The 27,388-nt window shown below is 40.2% G+C and overlaps 1 protein-coding gene and 1 long non-coding RNA gene across 8 annotated transcripts in view; one reads left to right on the forward strand and one right to left on the reverse strand.

The window, feature by feature from the left end:
- Ythdc1 (YTH N6-methyladenosine RNA binding protein C1) overlaps nucleotides 1-27,388 on the forward strand; it is a 130,435-nt gene that overhangs the window by 30,694 nt on the left and 72,353 nt on the right. For 6 of the 7 annotated variants that reach the window (XM_085836809.1, XM_085836806.1, XM_085836810.1 and 3 more), the window contains exon 2: nucleotides 4,646-4,729. The exons of the other annotated variant lie outside the window; for it this stretch is intronic. In XM_085836809.1, the coding sequence (XP_085692935.1) occupies nucleotides 4,646-4,729 (84 nt within the window). The remainder of the gene's footprint in view (nucleotides 1-4,645; nucleotides 4,730-27,388) is intronic. 7 annotated transcript variants of the gene reach the window in all.
- LOC110294666 (uncharacterized) lies at nucleotides 6,994-12,773 on the reverse strand. Its single transcript, XR_002377961.3, has 3 exons — nucleotides 12,532-12,773; nucleotides 12,347-12,412; nucleotides 6,994-11,379 (listed from the first exon to the last, which is right to left on the reverse strand). It is a non-coding gene; the product is annotated as an uncharacterized LOC110294666 (long non-coding RNA).

A 27,388-nucleotide genomic window follows, 5' to 3' on the forward strand; every position in this document is an offset into this window, starting at 1 on the left:
TAAGAGCACTGACTGCTTTCCCAGAGGTCCTGAGTTCAATTCCCAACAACCACAAGGCTCATAACTATCTGTAATGGGATCCATTGCCCTCTTCTGATGTGTCTGAAGATAGCCACAGTGTATTTATAAAATAAATAAATAAAATTAAAAAATAAAATAAATAAATCTTTTTAAAAAGTTTACACAAAATCTTGTTACCTTTGAAAGTTATTTTTCTTTTATTAATTTCTCCACCCCTAATCAACACCAGTGAACATGAGAAGGCTTCTGGGAGAGAAAGAATAATATTTCTGTAAATGGATGGGTCCTTGTACACTGACCACACTCCAACAGATGTGTCCACACCTATATTGTAGCATAAATTGGAAGATGACGATGACGACGATGATGACTATGATGATGAGGGGATGTCTTTTTTATTTTCTTGTGTTGAAATTAGATTGGTTTGCATATAATAGATCCTGATTATGGTTTTCCTTCCCTCTACCTCCTCCCAGTTCCTCAGCACCTCCCCTCCCATTTGGATCAAATTCTTTTCTGTCCCTCATTACAAAACCAAAATGGTTCAAAGGGATAATAATAAGATAAAACATAGTATACTAAGATAAAATAAGCACATTGGAATAGAGCAAAATGAACAAACAGGAAAGAAAAGAGGTCAAAAAAGGCACAAGAGATAGATAAAGACACAGAGACGGTCCTGGGTTCTAGAAGAAAGCAGGTTAAGCAAGCCATGGGAAGCAAGCCAGTAAGCACCACTCCTTCACGGACTTTTTGACAGCTCCTGCTTCCAGGTTCCTGCCCTATTTGAGTTCCTGTACTGACTTCCTTTAGTGATTAAACAGTGATATGGAAGCATAAGCCAAATAAACCCTTTCCTCCTCAAACTGCTTTTGACAATGGTGTTTTATAACAGAGATAGTAACACTATCTACAATAGAACGTGTGCCCACTTCTTTCATCTCTGGGACCCCATTATGCACTCTGCCTCAATTCTGTGAGTTCATATATACGCCGATCCTGTAGAGTTTAGATGGCTCGGTTTCCTTGATATCCTCCATCCCTTTTTCTCTTACACTCTTTGAGTCTCCTCTTCTGCAGCGTTCCTTTACCCCTGTAGGGAGGGATCTTATGGAGACGTCCCATTTATGGCTAAGGGTTCTGAGATCTAAGGTCTCTCATTCTCTGCATATTTTCTGGCTATGGGCGTATATATTTGTTTGTAACTACTGCAGGAGGAATCATCTCTGATGATGGCTGAGCAGGGCACTGATCTATGAGTACAGCAGAATGTCAATGGGAGTCCTTTTATTGATCTGTTCCTGTAGAAGATCAGTAGTACTTGGTTTTACCCTAGGTCCCTGGACTACCTAGTCTCAGGTGCTATTTACAAGGAAATGGATCGAACTAGAAAAAAAATTAGCCTAACTGAGGTAACCTAGACCTAGAAAGACAAGTATGATATATACTCATTTATATGAAGATATTAGTTGTTAAGTCAAGATAACCAAACTATAATCTATAGAAGCTCAGATATTAGGTATGGAGTAAGCAATAAGAGATGACAAATCTTGTTAGAAAAGGTAAATAGAATAGACAGTTATGGATGGATTGTGGGGGAGCTGAAACAAAAGGATCAAGTTGGGGCAGAGAGACAAGGGAGATAATACAAGGACAGACAGCTAAAATTTAAAGGGAAGTATGGAAACCTCATATAGTAGAAGCTTCCTAAAGTATATACATATATGAAGGTGATCTAAATAAAATAACACACACACACACAAAGGAGAGGAGACAGAGCCCCAACTGACCATCTCTTGTCACCAAACGAAGCTTCCAGTACTGGGTTTGGGTTACATCTGAGTGAGGTGTTGGCCAAAGGGGTCCCACGGAAATCTTGGCAACAAGTGAGTCTGAAGAGAGTTACTGTGTATTCATGTAAATAAAATAAATAGTTCTTTAAAAAAAAAATTACCTCACAAATAAAATGTCATACAAGAAAGGTACATCAGGATTGTTGATTATAAGTTCAAAGTAATCATTTTATGTGTATTTCATTCTATAATCTCATTATAAGTTTAAAGCAACAGTTTTGTGTGTTCATGGCCTTCCTTTATCATGGGGCACACCTGTTGCCTTATCCTTGGTCCTGACCTAGAATGAATGTTTTCTTTGATCATTAATTTGTTCCAGACCTATTTTTCTTCCTAGTGCAAAGTGTGTCCTTGTAACATATGAAAGCTCATTGAATTCCTTCTCATGAAGCATTTATTTGCTTGTCTATGAGGAGGGGGAACATTCTATTCTTGACTCTAACTTTATTAGAGGATCGGCATACATCATCTTTCCTGCAAAACAATTTTAACTATCTCCTTAAACTTTTTAATCAGTTATTCTAACTTCCTAGAATTATTTGAATCGAATCAGGAATTCTATAAAATCATTAATTCATCTAAACAGCATTAATGCATGAAAGTTCATCTTCTGTGTTTTCTGCAGGAAATTTGTCAATAGAGCGAGCTAATATCCAGGAACTAATCATAACAGAGTATAGGCAGAAAGGGTCTTTCTTTGCCCAATCACATCATGTCCAAACAATGAGGAATAAAGCAATGGCAAGAGTGGAAAAGCATATCAGTAGCAAGAAGCAATCCTGGGATGAAGTTCCTGGGGTCCATGGCTCTTCATATTGCATCCATTGCATCCATGCACAACGGTGGGCCATCTCCAGGAAGCTCACTTGCTTGTCACAGCCTTTCCCACATGGCTTCTACCAGGAACCCATACCCAACATTGCTTGGCTGATCAAGATATGTCTTTTTTTCCCCTGCAGTTCTGAGGCATGAACCAGTGGTCTCATGCTACTAAGCAAATACTCTTCTACTGATTGATACCCTTATTCTGACACATGCCAATTGACTAAAGGTTGATGTCTTATGTAAGGAATCATATTTTTTAGCATTTTTAATGCTTGAAATGTACTTGAAGTTAGAAAGGAGAAACCTAGACTAGTGTCCAGGGCCTTTGTGATGAAATAACTTGAAATGTAGAGCTACACATCATAAACAGGAGTAGCTACCATATGGGAACATATGTAGACCTTTTTTCATTTGACATCCCATTATTCTCCATTAGTCAGCCTGATTAGCTGTGCTTCCTCTATCACCACCTCAGAGGAGTTCCTCATGGTTAGGTGTGTCTCTTTCTGAATTATGCAATGAGTCCCCACCTCACATCTTACCTCTCAAGCCAAATGCCGTTGCCACCTCATTCTCCTATTGATAATCAGAACAGGAATAAAAGTCCTTCTGAATACTGGTGCCACAGTGGTCTCTTAATAATAGAGTCATCAAAACAATCAATTAAATCAGAAAATAAATTGAAATTTAAGCCACTTAATTCATAACCATTTAACGTCCAATGTGTTTAAGTACTGTACTGGGTTCTGAGGTTAAGAAGAAGAAGAGCTCATTTTTTTATGCTGCAGGAAGGCAATAAGGATTTTCCATTTGCTTGCATAATCAAAAGGCTAAGACATGGACAGAAGTAGAGGCTGTCCCTATCTGACAGAACACCACAGCTCTGTGAAGGGAGTGTAGTTATTTTCTAATCCATAAATTCATGTTATCAGACTCTGTAGTGTAAGAAGCTCCCAACCTTAGAAATCATTTTGTTTAAGGCAAATCATATTTTATAACTGAATAAGAGAAAATGTTTGTTTTTCCTATGGACTGGAGAGTTGTCACTCACCCCTTGTCCTGTATTGTGAGAGTACCATACTCATGAGAGAGTTCTATAAATCCACAAAGGGGAATCCATTTTATGTTTCATATTCAATAGGACTTTACACAATTTAGTACTTATCAGTCAATTTTAGATTTTTACACTGTCCTTTGTAACATTGTCTCTCCTTAAAGTCATGGCTTCTGTCCCTTCTAGCCACAGTAACCCTAATGATTTTCTTAATCTCAAAACCGTAGTCACCACGCAGTAATGATTTCTTAAATGAATAATGTATTGACCCTTGGAGGTTCTGGGTCTTTACTAGTTACTGTTGTGTTGCTATGATAAAACATCATAGCCGGGCAACTTCTAGAAGGAAGAGTTTATTTGCACTTATGGTTACAGGAAGGCAAGGGTCTCTGGTGGCAGGAAGCCACAGCTATGGCAGCAGGAACAGTTGAGAACTCACATCTTAAACTACAAACAGGAAGGAGAAAGAGTCCATTTGAAATGGTGCCAGTCTTTAAATTCTCAAATCCCACCTCCAGTGACATCCTCCCTCCAATAAGATCACACCTCCTAAACCTCCCAAACAGAACCATCAACTTGGGATCAAGTATTCAAATGTCCAAGACTAAGGGGAGCAGATCTCATGCAAACCCTGCAGGGTCTGTGGTCCTCTAGCTAGGCACCGTACTAAGGTTGACTAGGTCAAGTGTCTATTGGGTGAGGAAAGTGAAAATCAATCTTGCAGTGAAACGTGCTATCAGATGATGTCCAGAGCAGAAAAACAAGAGTACTAAATTCAGCCCAAAGCCCTCAAAGAAAATGGGGTCTTCAAAACCAAAGAAGAAAGTCAAAGCTTTAAGTAGGGAGACATTTCCAGACTGTGCCTCTTAAACTGGGGACGCTGTGTTGACAGGAGTGTTTGACGGGATACCTCAGAGGACAAGAAGCTGCAAGCCTAACATGGATCATGTCTCAGTCGCATCAGATTTGATCAGTGGTAAGTGTATCTGAAACACTCTTTCTATTCACGTTTCAGGTAAGGCGAGAATTTACATATTTCAGATATAAAAATAACTATGCCTCTTGCACTCAGGCCCATACAGTAAAGAACTGCCAGATCTCCTTGAGTTTGGGTTTGTTACACTGTACAAATGCTTGAGCCACACAGTTAAAGTATTAAAAGAAAACTAAATCTTCTAGGAAACAGATGAAACACAGTTTGAAAAGGGCCTTGTATAGCTGAGAGAAAGACCATCAGGCTAGTCTCAGCTAAATGGCATCATTTTGCCCTAAGGTACATCCTGTGAGTGAGAAACTGTTAACATGCTACTAGATCTAAACTTCTTTCTAACTAAAATCAGAAGTTATTCCTTAACTATGAACTACTTAAAGCAAGATTTGCTAAAAACTTGGTAAGTATTGAAGTTGGCTCATATGTATGGTAGGGTTCATATATCTATTGCCTTCATTTTCTTTAATTTACTTAAAAATTTTCATACCAAAAGATTAAAGAAAGAAAACAATGCATGCTGATGTACCAAAGAGTGTTATATACATATAAAAGGCAGAATTTAAAAGACAAACATGATTCATTGTCTAGATACTAGCATATTCCCGCACTAGTTTTATAGCTATTCATTGATAAAGATGGGTAGACACTAAATATCTATAAGAAATACAGTTTGAGAGTTCAGATATTACATTGTAGTATAATTTTCAAGAACACCCATTAATATGTATAGGTTAGATAGAGACTTTTTAAGTTGTGTATAACAATATCAATGTGTCCTGCCTTCTTCTTCATCAGTAGACAATATGTTGAATTTTGAAATTAACCTTAGTTGAATGATAAGTCTGACATCTGTAAAATTATATTTCCTTAGCTATTATCAGTTGAAAATTGTCTCCGTAAGTATATGAATAAGAAAACACATAATTATACACAATTGCACCTGAAATCAAAGTTTTACCTGTTTCAGGAACCAGCATTGAGTTGACATGATGTTTGGGGTGGCAGAACAGAGGGACAAATAGAACCTGGCTTCTTGATGTCATTGTTTCACTGTAAAATTAACCAATCTCGAAGCTCACCCTTCCTCTGCACTGGGTTAATTTTATTAGTATACAAATAGAGAACTCACCTTAATTCATATTGTATCAAATACTCTTTCACATGCTACCCAAACTATCTGATAATTATACAGTTATTCTTTTGGTCCACTTGGTTTCTTCTCATGAACATCTTTTCAGGTCAGTAAATTCAATTCTGTAGGCTTTTTTAAATCCCTTAGTAGTATTTAACTGTGTACTCATGTATTCTGGCAACACTAATATTTATATCAAAAGAATGAAAAATATTCTTTGTGTGTGTGTGTGTGTGTGTGTGTGTGTGTGTGTGTGTGTGTGTGTGTGTGTGCGAGAGAGAGAGAGAGAGAGAGAGAGAGAGAGAGACAGAGACAGAGAGACAGAGACAGAGAGAGAGAGAATATGTATGCCACACAGAAGAGGGTTAGAATCCCTAAAGCTATAGTTATAGCTCTTGTGAGCTGTCCAACATGGTGACTAAGATTCAAACTCTGGTACTGTGGAGGGGCACCTAACCACTGAGCCATCTATTCAGGCCTAGAATAAAGATTTTAATGGTGGACCTATTAAGGACACAGTCCTAGTATCAGTAGAATTATATATCTCTTCATATTAGTGCTTTTTTCCTTCAGAAATATATCACTAGACAGTTTTGTCATTATGTAACTACTACAGTATGGGCATACATAAACCAAAGTCAGTCTCTTATTGTGGCCTCTTCAAGGAATTCAGAGATACTAAAAATACAGCATCTATGAGGTTATTACAGGCATGACATAACAGAATATTTTATAGCAATCATTTTTAATAAATAAGAGTGACATCTAAAAAAAAAATAACAAAAATCCAGTCTATTTAAATTTTTAAAAAAAGGTAATGTGTACTGTTCATGATTGTATGTGATCTGCTGGAACTACAATAGTTTTGCTGACTCAGACCTCACCTCAAACACATGGGTAACATGTTTCACTGATGTTACTATAAAGCTATGATGTCATACAAGCCACATGAGTTTGTCAGCTCCATTCTAGTCTCAAGATTATATATCTGTCCAGTCATTGCCCAGAAAATTGATACACATCTATGCTTTTCATTAAATAATCATTACAAAGAAAATGATATTCATGTGCTCAAAATCATTTTATCCAAGTCAATGGTCTAGCATTAATATAGTGCTTTATTCTTTTTTTTTTTTTTTTTTTTTTTTTTTTTGGTGTTTTCGAGACAGGGCTTCTCTGTGTAGCCCTGGCTGTCCTGGGAACTCACTCTGTAGACCAAGTTGGCCTCAAACTCAGAAATCCGCCTGCCTCTGCCCCCCAAGTGCTGGGATTAAAGGTGTGCGCCACCATGCCCGGCTAGTGCTTTATTCTTATGAGTTCACAGCCTTATATACAGTCTAACCAGGGAAAAGGGTACCATAATTTAGTAATAGAACAAATTTGACACAGGATACAGGATACTGAGAGAAGTTCCTCCTGACTGATTCATGCCAGGGGATGTATTGGTCATAGGAAATTTGTCATGATTATTTCCCTGACATACATATGTGTCACTCCAAAAGTTAAGAAAGTAACGACTCACAAAGGAACAGGCACTCCGGCTATTAGAAGAAAAGGTGACTTTTTGAAAACTTGCATTGACAGGTCTTAACTTTAGTATGTGGTGTTTGCCAATTACCTTTGACTGGCTCTCAAAGAAGTGTGGTTGCATTACCAGATTAAGGTTAACATTATCTATCAGGATAATTCATTGACTGTAGCATTTCTGTTGTTAAGGATTCCCAATATGGTAAAGAAAATGGAAAAGAAATAGTTCAGCTGTGTTTTAAGTTATTAAAGGAAGCATCGTATAAAATACCTTATTGTAACAAAAAGAACATGATTGTACCATAACTACTAAAAATGAGTACTCTAAACTAGATTCTACTTGTATCGTTTTCTTATGGTTACCTTCTCTTTTTTTTTTTCAGAGCTTTTAATTTTATTTTATCTGTGTGAGTGTATTGTGTACATGTGTATATGGGAAACATGTGCATTCCTGATGCCATGTAGGGTTGGAAGAAGGGATCAGATTCCCAGGAACTGCATTTGAGGGTGTCTTGAAGCTACCCTGTGGATACTGGAAACCGAACCTGGGTCCTGTACAAACACAAACATAATTAATTGCTGAGCCATCCCTCCAGTACCCATTATTACCTTTAATACTCCATCAGAGCACTAAAATGTGTCCTTTTAAGTTTCATAAAAAGACAAATTAGTTTTATGTTATGTTATTCCCTTTGTTAGGGTGAGATAGTGCTACAGAATTGTGAAGGATCCTAATCCAGATTTTCTTATGAAAACAGAACATTCACGTAAAAAAAAAAACAACATAGCTAATTGTATGATCTTTTCTTCAAGTAACACATACCTACCTAAAGACACATACACATTCCAAAAGCACCCTCACTGATAATCATTCTTGCACTACCAAAAGACACCCCTCTTCTCCAATGAGAAATTACATAAAATCATACACACACACACACACAGACTAGATTTTTCACAATATCAGGAGCTCAGTGGTCTTCAGCTCACCTATGGGATTCTTAAACCCCCTCAACACACATCAGTTACATGCTAATGTGAAGCTCCACCACACCACAGTCTGATTACACGACCAGTTTCCATGTTCTTTTGATCAAGGTCTCAATGAGGATTGTAAGAAACAACAAAAGAAGAAATTTTCAAGGAGAAATCATCTGCAAAGTTATTTTTGCAAATGTGTGGAGGTAACAACTAAGAAAAGAAAAAAATTGTGTCTAAAAGTCAAGGTTCCATAGTAACTGAGCTATTGCTCCTAGGCTAGAAACAACCAACGAGGAAGTCTTTGGGCTGAAAATGAGCAATGACCCTCAGTTGAGGAACACAAGAATCAGTTTTATCACTAGTCAGCCTTAAGATGACCATCCTGCTATTGGTGACCTGACTGTCTGGTGTACAATGGGGTCTTCTCATTGGCTGATTGAAAGTCCTCCTTAGAATGGGGAACAAAATATCCATGGAAGGAGTTACAGAGACAAAGTTTGGAGCTGAGATGGGAGGAAAGACTACCCAGAGACTGCCCCACCCAGGGATCCATCCTATAATCAGCCACCAAACACAGACACTATTGCATATGCCAGAAAGATTTTGCTGAAAAGACCCTGATATAGCTGTCTCTTGTGAGGCTATGCCAGTGCCTGGCAAATATAGAAGTGGATGCTCACAGTCATCTATTGAATGGAACACAGGGTCCCCAATGGAGGAGCTAGAGAAAGTACCCAAGGAGCTGAAGGGGTCTGCAATCCTATAGGAGGAACAACAATATGAACTAACCAGAGCTCCCAGGAACTCGTGTTTCTAGCTGCATATGTAGCAGAAGATGGCCTAATCGGCCATTAGTGGAAAGAGAGGCCCTTAATCTTGCAAAGATTATATGCCCCAGTACAGGGGATGCCAGGGCCAGGAAGCTGGAATGGGTGGGCTGGGGAGCAGGGAGAAGGGGGAGTGTATAGGGGACTTTTGGGATAGCATTTGAAATGTAAATGAAGAAAATAGCACATAAAAAATTGTTTGTTTAAAAAAAAAAAGAAGAAGAAGAAGAAGAAGAAGAAGTGAAAGAACCTAGTGGGGAAACCCCCACTCAATTCCCATTCAGCGCACACCCAAGAATCAGGAACAGATGGCCACCTTGATGTAAAAGCATGAGGTAGTTTAATGACGGAGCTCCAGGCCAACACATATCTCCCACAAGAGACAGAGGTGTTGACCACATAGTGGAGCCATATGGCGGAGCTCCGGGTTGAAACATATCTCACGCAGGAGACAGTGATTTCGACCACAAGGCTTGGAAGCTAGGGGATTTTATAGAAAAAGGGTGGGGCTGGGGGAGGAATTGACTCGGTTTCACATGATTGGTCCATTTAAACATTAACAGACTGTCAGAAGGGCGGGAGATAGGGAGGCACTAGGCCAGTCAGGACATGTAACGATAGGCCTGCCCAGGCATGTCCTGGCCTGTTCTGCTATGTTCTCAGCCCCAGGTTTCAAAGCTCACAAACAACTCTTTGGGCTATTTGACATAAATTACATGAATCACAGGTCTCAAGTTTTTTTTCCTTTCATTTCCCTCTTCTTCTACTAAGTAATTCTAATCTTAGAATTGTAGAAGTCTATATCTCTATGTGGAGAATAGAAATTAACAGAATTAAGAAGGGATAGTAAGCAGAACTAGGCAGGGACCCTTCTAGTAAGGCTTGAGGGTCTGGGCATGATCTAGGTGTACATGGGTCAGATCTCTGGCTGTAACTGGTGAGATGTCTTTTGTGGTACCCGGCTCGTTTGCTGTAGCCAATTGTGACCAGCCTTTTTTCTGTACCACCTGCAAGCCTTTTAACTTAGCACACAGATTATTATTACAACAACATGTAGGTTTAAACACATCATTTAAGACAGTGATGAACACGGGAGCCCCATAAAGGATCTTAAAAAGAGTAAGGCTGAATCAAAAGGGGAGTATTTCTAGTTTTAAATTGGGCATGGGGAAGGAGCACTAAGTCTGCACCAGTCTCTTTTAGAATTTTATTTATCTTTTTTACCTGTCCTGAGCTTTGGAGCCTGTATGCACAATGTAACTTCTAACCATTCTCGAATATCTTGGCCATTTCCTGATTTACCTGGGCAACAAAGGCAGGTCCATTACCTCGGGAAGTTTTCTTTTAGGATCTTCTTGGCTATCACATTGATCGTCTCAGTTCTGGTAGGAAAAGCTTTTATCCATCTTGAAACGGTGTCTATAAACACTAAGTACTTGTTGCCATATCTAGCTGGCTTAATTTTTGTAAATTTTACCTCATTATAGCACAGGCCTTGTAGCTTTTGACTATTTTTTCTGTCAAGTCAGAGCATCCTGTAACATAGTAGTCAAAGGACCTAACCACACCTTTTAATTTCTTGGTCCCCAGGTGGGTCAAGCAATGTCCATAACTTGATAGTGTTCAGGGGTGTATCTAAAGCTGGTCTCTCTGACATCATAATAATCTTTAGGCTCCTTGACTGCCAGGATCATTGTTCTTTGGGCCACATGTTTGGCGGTTAGATTTGCCATCTGGTTTCCTTTAGCCACAGCATCTTAGGTCCTTCTCTGCAGATGTCAACAGCCCTCTTTGTATCAAAGTCACAAGTTCAGCTTTTTGGGCCGACGTCCCTTTAGGGAGACTGCTGGCCTAGATCACTTGCTTTCTGTTCACCACCGTACTGCTGTCCCCACCTTCTGCTTACCTTCAACCTCGAGGCTACTGCCATCAGTGTACCAGCTCGAACTCTCTGGCCAAGGCTGATCTGATCCTTTAGATCATTTTGAGTACCAGTTTCTTCTGCCAGAATGTCAACGCAGTGATGAGTAGATGAAGTCTTAGGCAGTAGTGTAGTGAGATTGAGGACAGCAGGTGGGGCGAAGGTCACTCGTTCAGTCAACAAAAAGCTCTGATGTGTCACAGGAGCGTTGGTTGTCATCCATCAGTCAGGGGGCTTTCAGATAATGCTTTTAAGAGTGTGGGATGCCACTACAGTTATTTGCTGTCCCAAAGTGAGCTTATTAGCATCTTTGACAAGCAGAGCTATGGCAGCAATAGCTTACAGGCAAGAAACCCACCCGCTGGCAACAGGGTCTAACTTCTTGGATAGGTAAGCCACTGGCCTTTTTCAAAGTCTCAAAGTCTGAGTAAGGATTCCTCTGGTGACCCGTGATCTCTCTTCCACATAAAGAGTGAAAGGCTTGGTTAGGTCAGGCAAAGGCTGGCCATCAGTAGGGCCTTTTTTATCTTTTTAAAGGCTTTCTGGTGATCTGGGGTCCACACAAACACTTCCCCTTCCTTGGTTAGGGGGTACAATGGGCAGCTAAGGTCACCAACCCAGGTATTTAGAGTCTGTAGAAGCCAGTGGTACCCAAGAATTTTTTTACTTGCCTTGGTGTAGTTGGGGTGGGGATCCGAGTTACAGTCTTTTTTCTAGCTTTCTTTAGCCACTACTTCTCGTCTTGAAGGGTGTATCCCAAATAAGTAACTTCAATCTGACACAGCTGAGCCTTTTTAGTTGAGGCTCGGTCTTCTGTTGTCCAGATTTTCTGTCTAGATTTTGTCTTTTTTCTTTCTCCTATCACTGTGGCCAAGATTCTAGTCAAATTTCTCTCTTGTCTACGATCCCTCTTGTCTTCTCTTTTTTCTGCCTCTCGCCTGCCTCTCTCTCTCTCTCTCTCTCTCTCTCTCTCTCTCTCTCTCTCTCTCTCTCTCTCTCTCTCTCTCATAATATGTCTTCTACTCTAAATATTTATTTGGGGCATCTCTTTCATCTCAGACCTCTCTAATCTTTTTCATCTCTATTTTTACTATTATTTATCTCTCCTGAGTCTGCTAAAGCTTTGCTCTTTCTTACAGTCTAAGCTCACCTTTTTCTAGACCTCTATACCCATTTGTTAGAGCCTGGTGATTAGACTCATAGGTGCTCCTTACCTGGGAAAGTAGTTTTAAGTGGGCAGATGTCTCCCTCGATGGTTAGCAGCTTAGGGTGGGGCCGCCCTAGAAGAGAAAACATGTGGGGAAGGGAAAGGAAGGCAGCTCTCACAGCTGGCTGCACCGGGCCAACTCCGGTTGCTTTCTGTTTCACCACCGTACTGCTATCCCCTCCTTCTGCTTACCTTCAACCTCGAGGCTACTGCCATCAGTGTACCAGCTCGAACTCTCTGGCCAAGGCTGATCTGATCCTTTAGATCATTTTGAGTACCAGTTTCTTCTGCCAGAATGTCAACGCAGTGATGAGTAGATGAAGTCTTAGGCAGTAGTGTAGTGAGATTGAGGACAGCAGGTGGAGCCATAATGGCGGAGCTCCGGGTTGAAACATATCTCACGCAGGAGACAGTGATTTCGACCACAAGGCTTGGAAGCTAGGGGATTTTATAGAAAAGGGGTGGGGCTGGGGGAGGAATTGGCTCGGTTTCACATGATTGGTCCATTTAAACATTAACAGACTGTCAGAAGGGCGGGAGATAGGGAGGCACTAGGCCAGTCAGGACATGTAACAATAGGCCTGCCCGGGCATGTCCTGGCCTGTTCTGCTATGTTCTCAGCCCCAGGTTTCAAAGCTCACAAACAACTCTTTGGGCTATTTGACATAAATTACATGAATCACAGGTCTCAAGTTTTATTTCCTTTCAGAAGAAGAAGAAAGTCAGACAGCTTATGAATCCAGAAATGATACTCATGCTTGTGAAACTCTAGGCAGGAGGATGCTAGAGGGTAGAGAATAGATTCGGAAATGTAAATAGTGAGATTGCATAGGGAGATAGGGAGAATAATTGCAATAAGATACTGCAATAAAGCATCTCATCAAAGGGGACAGAAATCTTTACTAGAAGTGGGCACTGTGTATAAAACGTTGCTGACTTACTGTCTTGAAAGCAGTGAATCTGCAACTTGCTGAGTTGATCTGCACATTGAGTCATGCTCCCTGGAAATATTTCCTCTATTTTTTTTTCAGTGTTCAAAGCTGCTTGTGGATGGAGGAGAGGGTTGTTGGAGAGATTCTTTCTTGATAGCTGCATTACTTTGGCAAACCCAACTTGAATTTAGCAGTCTCTGTATCCAGACCAGTTTCTCACTTCCCCCAAAATTCAATTAATTTAAAAATTGCCGGCGGTGCAAAGCCAGCACTTGGGAGACAGAGGCAGGCGAATTTCTTTGTTCAAGGCCAGCCTGGTCTACAGAGTTTCAGGACTGCCAGGGCTGCACAGAGAAAAATGTGTCTCAAAAAATCAAAAAATAAATAAATAAAAAATTGCCAAAGGACTAGCCTACGCTTGGAGAGGGGTTCTGAGAAAAGGGGTGTCTGGGAGCAGTTAAGCAAAATTAAATTGTGGGTCCAAGCTTATGCTCTGCTAGAGACAGCTTTCTCTCTGTTCTGTTTTTCTCTCTTATCTGCTTCTCTGAAGACCCCTAGATCTCATTCTCTCTCTCTCTCTCTCTCTCTCTCTCTCTCTCTCTCTCTCTCTCTCTCTCTCTCTCTCTCTCCCTTTCTCTCTCTCTCTTCCTCTGTTGTGCTTGAGACAATTCTCCAAGCAGTTCCCTCCTGCTATTCTAATGCTATTCTAAAACATTCTCTGGATAACTTCTCCTGCAGAACATAAACTCAGTCTTTTATTTTATATATCAATCCCATCATTTACTAGAGGTTCTCTTCTACAGTTAGAATCAACCTTCAGTGACCCCACCCCCTGAATTCTTAGGAGGTAGCAAGCACACGTTGTTTCCTTTTCACATTCTTGTGAGAGTATGCCGGGGGCCTAACAAACACAGAAGTGGGTGCTCACAGTCAGCTATTGGATGGATCACAGGGCCCCCAATGGAGGAGCTAGAGAAAGTACCCAAGGAGCTAAAGGGATCTGCAACCCTATAGGTGGAACAACAATATGAACTAACCAGTACCCTGGAGCTCTTGTCTCTAGCTGCATATGTATCAAAAGATGGCCTAGTCAGCCATCACTGGAAAGAGAAGCCCATTGTTCATGCAAACTTTATATGCTCCAGTACAGGGGAACGCCAGGGCCAAAAAGTGGGAGTGGGTGGGTAGGGAAGTAGCGGGGAGGGTATGGGGGACTTTTGGAATAGCATTGGAAATGTAAATGAGGAAAATACCTAATAAAAAATATTAAAAAAAAAAAAAAAAAGAATTCAGAGATCTTCCTGCCTCTGTTAAGCACAGTTGACAAACTAGCTGGGTGGGACTGTCCTGAAATTACAATTTCTACCACACCTGGGCCTAACCTTGCTCTGTCCCAGGCTGACCTTGAATTAGGAATTTGCCTGCATTAGTATCTGTGGTCTTTGTATCTTTCTGTCAAGCTGGCTCGTAGTGTAGCTGCCTCTATTCTTTTAGATTCATGAAGTTCCTCATAATTCATATTGCATCCTTATTTTTTTCATGGCTGAATATATTTTCAAACTCATGGTTTTAGATTTCGTTTCCACAGCCCTGCAGTTCCCAGCGTTTGCCATTTTGCTGAGACATTAGCCACACTTTTGCACCCTGGACTCAAGCTGCTTCAGATTACCATGGAGCTATTAACATTAACAGAAACAGTAAAAAAAAAAAAATTATATATATATATATATATATATATATACATTGTCATACAAATGAGCCTTATGCCCATGGCAGCCATTGACACTCATGGAGATCCCACAGGTGCTGGCCCTATCCCAGGGACAGGAACTGTGTCATTCTGTCCCCACCTGGAAAAAAAAAAATCCTGCTGTCTTTAAGTTAAACTGAATTCAAGATTCTACTTACCATTACTAAAAATAAGAATATTATGGATTTCTGCCAGTTGAATCATTTGGCTTGTTAATAACAGCGGCTTAGTAAGCCATCTCAATGTCATTCCCAGAAAGTCGGCCTTGCCTGTAACTCTCTGCTTAATGGTCTTTACATTCTGCCAGACGAAAAGAAATACCTAAACTTCTGAAGGTGAAAAATATCAGTCTTTTTCTACAAGTTGCCCTCCTTGCTGAATTCCAGGGAATTTAGACCTTGTAGGATATGGTATTTCTTTAATCTCACTGGTCTGAAAGTACTTCCTTAGTCCCCTAGTTGAGAAGTACTTCCTTGGTCTTCCTGGTCAGGAGGTGTTGTGTTTATAAAAGGATAAAGAGAGGGGAAATATGTGCTATGGAGGTGTGGTGAGGTGTGGGGGAAGGAGGGAGCCTCTGCGGACCTATGCTAAGGCATCCCTTCCCCCTGAGGGACCAGCCACACAACGGTATAGTATAGAATAGAGATTATTCAGGGCATGGGGTGGGAAAGAGGGCAGTAAAGGCAGAGAAAGGCAGAGAGAATAGAGGAGTAGAGGCCGGCCATGCCAAGTAACTGTGGGGTGGAGCTTAGACAGAATGCAAACAGGAAGTGCTTCCTTGTCCACTTGGTGTTAGGAGCTGTGAGAGTTGCTTGGAACAGTTCGCTTTCCTGACTTCTTCGACTGTCTCACTACAATGGCAAGGATCCTGATATCTCTATCTCTCTCTCTCTTTTGGTTTTTTCGAGACAGGGTTTCTCTGTACCGTCCTGGCTGTCCTGGAACTCACTTTGTAGACCAGGCTAGCCTCAAACACAGAAATCCGCCTGTCTCTGCCTCCCAAGTGCTGGGATTAAAGGCATGCGCCACCACCGCCCGGCCTGATATCTTCTCCTTGGCTCATTAACCGTAATGCCTTTTCAAACTGTTGAGACTTAATTTGTCCTGATCTTATTAGAGATGTTAAAGCTGGTTATATAGTGCTTTAATTAGAATTTATGTGCACATATTATTTTATACATGCACTTTATTGTGGCCAGATTGATACAGAAACTATTACATATCAATATTACATTTTTAAAGAATCATATGACTCATGAATTCCATTTCCAAAAGCCTAAATAAGTACCTAACACACTTGAATACCTTGATTTTTTTTTTTTATTATGGCCATAATTCTTTGGTCCTCACATGTGTCTTGGTTGGTTACCATGTGCTTGAGTCACTGGAGAAGCTCCACAAGCAAGGACCCTGCTCAAAAGAGCTTCTGCTACAAGTGGTTAGATATTGTGGGGGTTATTCCTATTTCTCAGTTGTGTGTTAAAGACTATTGATTTCCCATAAGTAGTTTTATGGGGGGAGAGATTCTGCCACATTCTTACATTCTTTTCTGTTTGGCCTCCATGTAAACACAAAGGCATCAAAATTTATTAACAAGGTACGAGCTTAAACTGGGCAGGTTCTGAGACTGTTATAACCTAGGTAAGCTATTAATAACCAGACAAATGCTCCATTACTTGCCAATGAGTCTTGCTCTGTTTCATGTCTGGCCTCAATGTGAGTTTCTTTTGGTCACATACTCATGGTCCTTCCTCATGATCCATCCTGGCTCATGGCGACCTTGTTCTCCTACCTTTTTCTTCCTCCTCATGGTCCCTACCTGAGTCTCAAGTTCCATCTCTCTCTCTCTCTCTCTCTCTCTCTCTCTCTCTCTCTCTCTCTCTCTCTCTCTCTCTCTCTCTCCCTCCCTCCCTCCCTCCCTCCCTCCCTCCCTCCCTCCCTCTCTCCCTCCCTCCTGCCCAGTCACAGGCTCTAGCCTTTTAATGTTCAATCAGAGCATATTGGGGTGCATTCTTTACAGTGCATTAGTTAATACAATGTGCATATTCAGACTACAACCTGGCCTTGGGGCACAGAGCCCATCTGAGTACAGAGAGCACAAGACCAACCATGCCACTCCCAGCCAGAGGCTGAAGGATATTCACTTACTTTCTTCCTACTCCAGTTTAGTTCTTTAGGTTCTGTACTTTATAAGTTCATTTAAAGTTTATAACTTTCTGTTGGAATTATCGCAGAGTTGCTGGCATGATGAATATGATTGTTTTAATACAGCTATTTGAAACACAAATAGAATGGTTTGGTTTTCCCTTAAGAATTTGGAACTTGTACCTCAAGGCTTGAATGAGTTAATCCCAACAGTAACCATCACAGGCTAAAATCCATCAGGACGAGCCCTGAACATCCCAACACTCTTCAGCCTTTGCCTAAGCCTCTTGTCCTGTAGTGGTAAATTTAAGTAGTTTTAAGTCACCATTGTCTTCCTCCTGGCGCGCGCGCGCACGCGCGCGCGCGCGCACACACACACACACCACATTTTCTTACACAGGATAAGACTTTTAATCCCTTCATGATTAGAGTCCTGAAAACACATGTCCTGATGTTCTCTAGAAGCCAATCTCATGAAAGTTGGACTCCATAAAAGCCATCCTGATGGCTCTCACTCCCAAGAGAAATAATCAAAGGTGTGTTCCCTTAATGGGACTACTTAGATAACACAGGGTCTACCAATGACTGTAGTAAAGGTGAGAGACTCTAGCTAAGATATGTTAGAAACAAAAAAAAAAAAAAAAAAAAAAAGGTGGGGAGTGTACAATCAAATGAACAGTGAGTATCTTTTCCCATGGGTATTGGTATTTATAAAATGTGTTTGGTTTTCTCTTTTTGATGGGCAGAGGAGCTTTAACTTTGGTATGCCAGTTTCAGTTAGAAATATACTGAATCTGGGAGCCTATTACTGTACTTTCCTGGTACAGAGACAGGCAGGAAGATCAATGGAATGGAATTAAAGACCCAGAAATGAGCCCACATACCTATGGTCATTTGACAAAGGAGCTAAAACCATCCAGTGGAAAAAAGACAGCATTTTCAACAAATAGTGATGGTTCAACTTGTGGTCAGCATGTAGAATAATGCAAATCGATCCATTCTTATCTCCTTGTACAAAGCTCAAGTCCAAGTGGATCAAAGACCTCCACATAAAACTATATACACTAAAACTAATAGGAGAGAAAGTGGGGAAGACCTTGAACACATGGGCAAAGGGGAAAAATTCCTGAACAGAACACCAATGGCTTATGCTCTAAGATCAAGAATTGACAAATGGGGCCTCATAAAATTGCAAAGCTTCTGTAAGGCAAAGGACACTGTTAATGGGACAAAACACCAATCAACAGGTTGGAAAAAGATCTTCACCAATCCTACATCTGATAGAGGGCTAATATCCAATATATACAAAGAACTCAGGAAACTAGACTCCAGACAATCAAATAACCCTATTAAAAAGTGAAGTACAGAACTAAACAAAGAATTCTCAACTGAAGAAATTCGAATGGTTGAGAAGCACCTAAAGAAATGTTCAACATCCTTAGTCATCAGGGAAATGCAAACCAAAACAACCCTGAAATTCCACCTCACACCAGTCACAATGGCTAAGATCATAAACTCAGGTGACAGCAGATGCTGGCAAGGATGTGGAGAAAGAGGGACACTCCTCCATTGTTGGTGGAATTGCAAGCTGGCATAACCACTGTGGAAATCATTCTTGCAGTTCCTCAGAAAATTGGACATAAAATATTATGGACATGAGGACCCAGCTATACCACTCCTAGGCGTATACCCAAAAGATGCTGCAACATATAACAAGGACACAAGCTCCATTATGTTCATAACAGCCTTATTTATAACAGTCAGAGCTGGAAAGAACCCAGATATCCTTCAATAGAAGAATGGATACAGAAAATGTAGTACATTTAGAAAATAGAGTACTACTCAGCTATTAAAAAAACAATGAATTCATAAAATTCTTACGCAACTGGATAGAACTAGAAAATATCATCCTGAGTGAGGTAACCCAATAACAAAAGAACACACATGGTATGCACTCAGTGATAACTGGGTATTAGCTTAGTAGCTCACAATACCCAAGATACAATTCACAGACCACATGAAGCTCAAGAAGAAGGAAGACCAAAGTGTGGGTGCTTCGGTCCTTCTTGGAAGGTGTAACAAAATACTCATGAGAGCAAATATAGAGACAAAGTGTGGAGCAGCGACTGAAGGAAAGGCCATGCAGAGAATGCCCCACCTGAGGATCCAGACCATATACCATTACTAAATGCAGACACTATTGTAGATGCCAAGAAGTGCAAGCTGTCAAGAGCCTGATATAGCTGTCTTATGAGAGGCTCTGCCAGAGCCTGACAGATACAAAGGCAGATGCTCACAGCCAACCATTGAACTGATCATGGAGTCCCCAATGAGGAGTTAAAGAAAGGACTGAAGGAGCTGAAGGGGTTTGCAGCCTGATAGGAAGAACAACAATATCAAACAACCAGAGCTCCCAGGGACTAAACCACCAACCAAGGAGTACACATGGAGGGACCCATTGCTCCAGCTGAAGAAAATGGCCTTGTCAGACATTAGTGGAAGCAGAGGCCGATCATGCCATGAAGGCACGATGCCCGGGGGGGGGGGCAGACTCTCCTAGAAGCAGGAGGAGGAGGTATCAGATAGAGGATGTCTGAGAGGGAAATCAGGAAAGGGGATAACATTTGAAATGTAAATAAATAAAATATCAAATGGAAAAAAGATGTTCTCTCCTCGGATTTAACAATTATATTGTATGAGAATTTAAAAGACAGTTTCACTGATTTTTATTCAAAAGTTTTTCTTCAGGTTAGACATTTTCCTAGATAATATAGAAAAAAATCTCAAAGTTACTCAACAGATACAGATATTTACTTAATACACTCAAGTAACATATCATTAAGAATATACTCTTTGGGCTGGCGAGATGGCTCAGCGGGTAAGAGCACTGACTGCTCTTCCGAAGGTCCTGAGTTCAAATCCCAGCAACCACGTAGTGGCTCACAACCACCCGTAATGAGATCTGATGCCCTCTTCTGGTGCATCTGAAGTCAGTTACAGTGTACTTATGTATAATAATAAATAAATCTTGAAAAGAAAAAAAAGAATATATTCTTCACATTTTCACATGCATTTGCGCATACACACTCAATTCATTTCCCCCAAAACACAGACAGAGAAATCTCTTTTGAGATGCTTTTATTTTGGTTTTTAATTAACATATGATAATGCTCATATTTGTGGCATAATAGGAGATGTTGCAATACATTTCACAGTGTCCAAATCAGGGCAAGCATATATGTCCCCTTAAACACAAAGTGCACACACAAGCACCATAGGCTCAGCATAAGCTTATACCATGAGCACAATAAACCCCTTCACTGAGAGGATGGAAAAGCTGTAAGGCAGCAGTGTGGGTGCCTCTGTGAGCCTTGAAGGATGATGGAAGGAGCAGACAGAATAAGGACTAAGGTGGATGCATAAGGAACAAATGTCAATACCAGGGGAAATATAGTTAATTTCATGAAGTTTATTTCAAATGATTTCATGGATAACTATTTGACCACATTATTGTATATGTAGCACACACCTTATGAAAGAAAGATGTAGGGTAGTTTTCATTGTCAAATAATATGTCCAACAATAAGGACATGAACTTAAGAGAAACGGCTTTTAAAAAAATAAATGAATATGGCCCCAGCAACAAAAAAGAGAATGCCAATATTAACAAGTTTCCTAACTAGAGAAGTAACAGTTGTTCTTTACCCCTACAGGAGTAGATGAGAAGGCAGTCAGAATCCAAAATTTCTGTTGGCAATGCTCTGACTTGAGTGGAACAATCAAGAACAAAGATGCTCTGGGATGAAGGGGATAATCAATCAAGAAGCAAAAGGGGACCTAAGGCAGCATGGTTAATAGCTCATCACAAATGTAGGGACCAGGTGTCAAGATCTTCTGTTCCCATCCCTCCTGCCATCCAGCACTGACCTCTGTCTCCACACAGAATGGCAGAGACATAGAGCCATGTCCCCATGGGCTGGAGACAATGAAAAAAATGGTGATCACTCACCAGGGAAGGGGCTCAGGGGTGGGGTGGGGGAGTGAGGAGCAGTCATCAAGTTTCCTCACCAGGCCTAACATTCAAAGTAGGCAAGAGAGACTGCAAGGGAAGAAATATGTTATGAGAATCTTCTAGAACGACATAAACATGTAAAAACTTGCAACAGACAGTGAATTTTACACAATGAAAAACAGGCAGAACGTGGCAGAAAGGTCTGGGAGAAGCCAGTGTAGAAGGGAAACCCTTGGCATTGTTAGTGAGAAAGGGTAGATTTGCTGTAGGAAAGTGAGAACAAGATTGACACATGACTTTCCCTCCATAATACTTACAGTGAAATGTGGAAGCACAAAGTTGAGACACACACACACACACACACACACACACACACACACACACACACACAACTTAATTACTTAATTAAACTTACTGTTTAATTCCATAAGCAGTAGAACTATGAGGTTAAAACTTTAATTTCAGGGATAACATTGATGGAGAACTTGGCCGTCTTGATTTGAAGTTCTGCCTAAATCAAATTTTACATTAGATACATAATTGCTTTTAGCTTTGTTTCAGATGATATGTGGCTGTTCTTATGCCTGGGCCTCCTGCCAATTGCCCCCTGGGACTAAATGTAATCATTATTTTCTCTGCGACTAAAGAGATTTTTTTTTGGAAGCTGCACTCAACTTGTTCTTTAGTTAATATGCTTACTTTTTAGTTCTCCGGAGAGCATCCTTCTTCCCCCACCTGGAAGATCTCCTAGATCTTAATCTTATATCTCTTTGTCTGCCTCTGGCCTGATTTCCATCACAACGACCATTCTTTCACCAGCCTCACTTTTTTTTTTCCTGACCTGAGTCATGGCCTCTCCCAATCTGGCTCATTCAAACACCACTTAAATCTGGGTGAAGGATGATTTAAAGCTTTAGTAGCATACATAAATAAATGTTCTTGTAGAGTTTGAGGCTGCAATATCTCATAGGAAGTCAGAGCAAATACAAGTCATCTGGACTTGGAATGAAATGCTAACACTGCAGTTTTCTCCTTATGTGGAACATGCCTAAATGTATTTCTACTTTAAAAAATAATAATAATACTTATTTTTTTATTTGTTTCTCTAGGGTTAGCGTTCAAAACAGATGACATAATACTCTTAAGGAACACAATACCAGAAGCTTGTTAATGAATATCCATTTTTTTTCTCCTTTGTGAGAGGCCTACTGGTTGAGAATAATTTCATTTACTCACAAGAAATAATTTGAGAAATAAAAATTCACATTTTCAGCTGTGAATGTTAAAAAGTTGTTGACTGCATAAAATTATATCTTAATATGCCAATGTTGTTATAAGTGCCTACCAAAAATCAAATTACTAAATCCTAACTCAGTGTACAAGCCTCTCAATGTGTTTATTACACCATGCAATCACATAACCTATTTTGTGCAACTAAAGAATAGAACCAGAAAACTTGTCTGTCAACTTGGAATCATAAATATTGTCTGTTTAGTGAGATGAACTATAATTTTCAGATGATCCAGTACATTTTCTCTGGGTTGACAAATCTACTGGAAAACAAAACAAAACAAAACAAAATATCAGTGTATGTTTTAATAACCATAAAATCATAGATATGATAATAATCATAAAATAATAATTGGAGGGCTGGCGAGATGGCTCAGTGGGTAAGAGCACTGACTGCTCTTCCAAAGGTCCTGAGTTCAAATCCCAGCAACCACATGGTGGCTCACAACCACCCATAATGAGATCTGATGCCCTCTTCTGACAGCTACAATGTACTTATTTATAACAATAAATAAATCTTTAGGCCAGAGCGAGCAGGGACTGAGCAAGCAGAGTTGACCAGAGCGAGCATGGCCAACCGGAGTGAGCAGAAGTCCTAAAATTCAATTCCCAACAACCATATGAAGGCTCACAACCATCTGTACAGCTACAGTGTACTCATATATAAAATAAATAAAATAAAATAAATCTTTAAATAATAATTGGAATTATGCAATTCTAATATGCCTCCTCCATAGTAGATATCTACATGCTAAGCTACTAGAGATGGAGGTAACCTGATAGTACCATATTTCTTCCTGGTGAAACCAGTCATTGAGACTCTAGTTGCTTCTGCCTTATGTCTGGCCACTCACATTTCTTGCTGAATTGTACATTCTCCAAACTTGTTTTGCTTTTGAGCTAAATTATGGTCTTCTCGTTTTGTTGATCTGGGAGTCACTGTAATAACTTTGCAGACAGCATACTTAGACAGACTAACCCTCTGTGATTATTTTCTTTTGCAATTAAGTGTTCTACCAAGTAAAGCAAGCTTTAGATTTTTTTTAGTAAGAGAAGGTTCCAATGGAAGGTACATACGGTGTCATCTTTTTCTGCATACTCACAAAAGCCCCAGTATGTAAGCATAGTCACCAACTACAGAGCCTCACATTGGGTTGCCATGTTTTGTTTAGGAGGCTAGAGAGATGACTTTGCAGTTAAGAGCACTTGATGTTCTTTTCACTGAGGGCCTGTGTTCCAGCACCCACATGAAGGCTCACAAGAATCCTGAATTCCTGTTGAGGGGATCTGGCACCCTCTTCTGGCCTCCCTGGGCACTAGGCATATTTCTGCAGGCAAAACACTCATACACAGAAAAGAAAGAGCAAGCCATTGGTGGGAGCCTTTCATCTCAGCACTTGGGAGGCAGAGGCAGATGGATCTTTGAGTTCAAGGCTGGCCTGGACTACAGAGTGAGTTCCAGGACAGCCAGGGGCTACACAAAGAAATCTTGTCTTGCAAATGATAATAATATTAAGAAGAAGAAGAAAATTTTACATAATTATCTATATATTCATGTATAATTATCATTTTAAATAATTATCATTTAAAAATAAAAAATAAGATGTTCCTGCTTAGTAATATAAATTTAGTTGCAAGACAAACCTTTGTCAATCTACAGATATCATTTCTTTTTTCTTTTCTTTTTTTTTAATTTTTTTTTTTTTATTTAGTTTTTCGAGACAGGGTTTCTCTGTGTAGCCTTGGCTGTCCTGGAACTGACTCTGTAAACCAGGCTAGCCTTGAACTCAAAAATTGGCTAGCCTCTGCCTCCCAAGTGCTGGGATTAAAGGTGTGCACCACAACACCCAGCTCAGATATCATTTCTTAAATGTGGATTCAGCCTACTCTCTGCCTGAAAATTCTTAGGCTTTATCAGTTTGGGGGAGGTGGTTAGCATATATTAATTATACATAAAATGTTTCAGTATGATATACAAGCATGCATGGATAGAATCTATTTTGAGCAGATTCATTCCTTTTTTTGTTTGTCTTGTCCTTCTCTACTCTCACTGACCTGCTCCCTCTTTAAACATAGCCCTCCTCGTACCTTCCCGTCTTTCTATTTCAATTTTATTTTTTGATGATCCAGTGAGTTTCATTCTGATTGCTCAGAGGAACATGGGTCTCAGTTTGCTTTCGGGAGCATAGACGCCCTAACAGTAGCTACACGGTAGAATAATGCGTTTCTCTCTCTTCATCAACCATGAACTGAGAAAAAATTCTCGGAATGAGGAGTCCTCAGGAGCCCCATCCCCACCCCATGGAGGGTGTTAATGGCCTCAGACTTACCCAGAGCTTATGTGTATGCGGGCAGTCACAGGAGCTATTGACCAAGAGCACAACAGTCAGATTACACCTGGAAGTCAAGTTGGCATTTGACACCCTTTTTATTGCCCTCTTCTCCCTGACCTACTTCACTCTTATGAACACATTTACTTCCAGAAGGACAAAGTAGGAATTCCAGCCACATACACACTAGGAACTTTTCCTTTGTTGCATCCTGAAGACAAGACTGAAAGTGTTCATACAAAGTACAACTTTCACCTCAAAAATGATAAAAGCTTATTCTGGTGACCACGGCCAAGACACAGAGATTTAGGTCATCCCAAACTCTACATTCCAACATAAAACCAGTTAAGTCATAAATCAAGACCCTTTTCACATACATCGATGAGAACATCAGAGAGGTGAGTCAGAAAAGAATGGGGAAGCATGCTTTCGGCTTCAGAGGCCGTGGGATAACACGCTTGCCTTTTGGCTTGGTGGAGGTCTGGGTTCTACTCAAGTAAATATATTTCAAAGGGAAATTGGTGCTCCGCGTTCCAAGTGACTCACTCAGTGGTCACAAGGTTGCTAGGTCAGGTACAGAGGACGGCAATAAGTGGCCATTAAGAGGGCTAAAGATGGACCAAGATAACTTCACGCTGGATTTGTAACATTCTAAATTTGCCACAAAAACTTTGATCAGTTCATCATCTTTGCAGAAGTTCCCACTTGAAGGTGCAGCGTCTCTCTGGGAACTTTTGTTCGCAAAAGGAAACTGTATCGGCGTGAATGTAGCACCATAGTGATCATAATATAACTTTCTCATTTACAGAAAATGTTTTTAAAGACTAACTTGGGTGAACCAATGACACTTCTATGGACCATTTACCAAAAATAGAGCAAATATGGGTTGTCCACTAGTGAAAATATGATTTTTCATTCAAGTGAACTCTGGGTATGTATGCATGTGTGTTGGCATATGCTATACTGAAGTCTCCTGGGTGCCAAGGAAGAAAGAAGAAATTCAGTTGAGTAATGAGTTCTAGGAGTAGTAAGCTCTGGTAGCAGCTCCTAGCCAGTGGCCATAAATCAGCACCTTGTAGTTCCATGGTGGTTCATAGAAATATTTAGTTTATCTATAGCAATACAAAGAAAAGAAAGAATAAAGAAAAAGAAAGAATAACTTACCAGTGTTGGAAAATAAAAATAAAATTTCTCTTAAGAATTCTCTTCCAAGAGCCTAGTGGTGGTGGTGCATGCCTTTAATCCCAGCACTCAGGAGGAAGAGGCAGGCAGATTTCTTAGTTTGAGGCCAGCCTGATCTACAGAGGGAGTTATACAGAGGAAACCCTGTCTTGCAAATATAATAATAATAATAACAATAATAATAATAAATAAGTTGCTCTGCTTAGTAATATAAAACATATATGCAGAGGGCCTAGGTTAGTCCCATGAAGGATCTCTGGTTAGCTGTTCAGTTTCTGTAGGTCCCTAAGGGCCCAGATTAGTTGACTCTGTAGGTTTCCTTGTGGTGTCCTCAACCTCTCTGGCTCCTATAATCCTTCATCCCCTCTTCTGCAGATTTCCCCGAGTTCTGCTTAATGTTTGGCTGTGGGTCTCTGAATCTGTTTCTGTGTATGATTGATTTTTAAAATTCACTTTCTAGTTATGAAACATAACTATAAGCAACCTCAACAAATCAGTAATTTTGCATGCTCTACATAACAGTATATAGACACAATAAGTCAATAAAGCAAGTGAAAAAAGCAATGCCCTTCATAGGAATATATTGAGATGATCAAGTGCAAGTGGGGCTTGTGAATCCTTAACTTCAAAAGTGATTGCCAAGCTGCTCACCAACACAATTTGCCCATTTAAATTACCTTCCACAGTGATGAGAATTACTGTATCCCTTCATGGCTCTCTCTCTCTTCCTTTTTAAAAGACTTATTTATTGTCATGTATATGAGTAATCTGTCTTCAGATACACCAGAAGAGGGCTTCAGATCCCATTGTAGATGGTTGTGAGCCACCCACGATGCAGTTGCTGGTCTTCTGATACAATAGGAGGAAAGGGTGAAACCAAATGATGATTCAGTGAGAGAGCATAAGAATTACTGTACCGAGGGATTATAAATCTAGTTTTAGAGCCAGTGAAATGGCTCAGTGGGGGTGGAAAATGCTTGTCACACAAGGCAGGTGAACAGAGTCATCAGGGTGGAAGGAGAGAACAGACTTCCACAAATTGTGGGATTGTCCTCTGATCTCTGAACATGTGCTCTAGCCTCAAGCACCCAGCACAATACTAAATAAATATATAAATAAAAATATAGGTTGAATTTGAGGGGAATCAAATCTGTAGTACTGGTTCAACACTGTACCAAAGGAATAGCTGCATCGGATGAGAATGTCTCTGCATGAAGGTCTAAAAACCATGATGCATTGTAATGGCAGTGCAGTGTAAAAGATGGCATTGTCCCAGTCTTTCATCTTTGCTTTATGTTTCCCGTAATGAAGTATACCTCCACCTCTTTCAGATCTAGTAGTCTGATAGATAAGTCTGATAGACACTGAAAGATAAAGGCAATTTTTTTCTCTAACTAGTTAATTTTGA

The sequence above is a fragment of the Mus caroli genome, unplaced genomic scaffold, assembly GCF_978045245.1.
Source record: "Mus caroli unplaced genomic scaffold, Mus_caroli_1 scaffold_4, whole genome shotgun sequence".
In the NCBI taxonomy this organism is placed as follows: domain Eukaryota; kingdom Metazoa; phylum Chordata; class Mammalia; order Rodentia; family Muridae; genus Mus; species Mus caroli.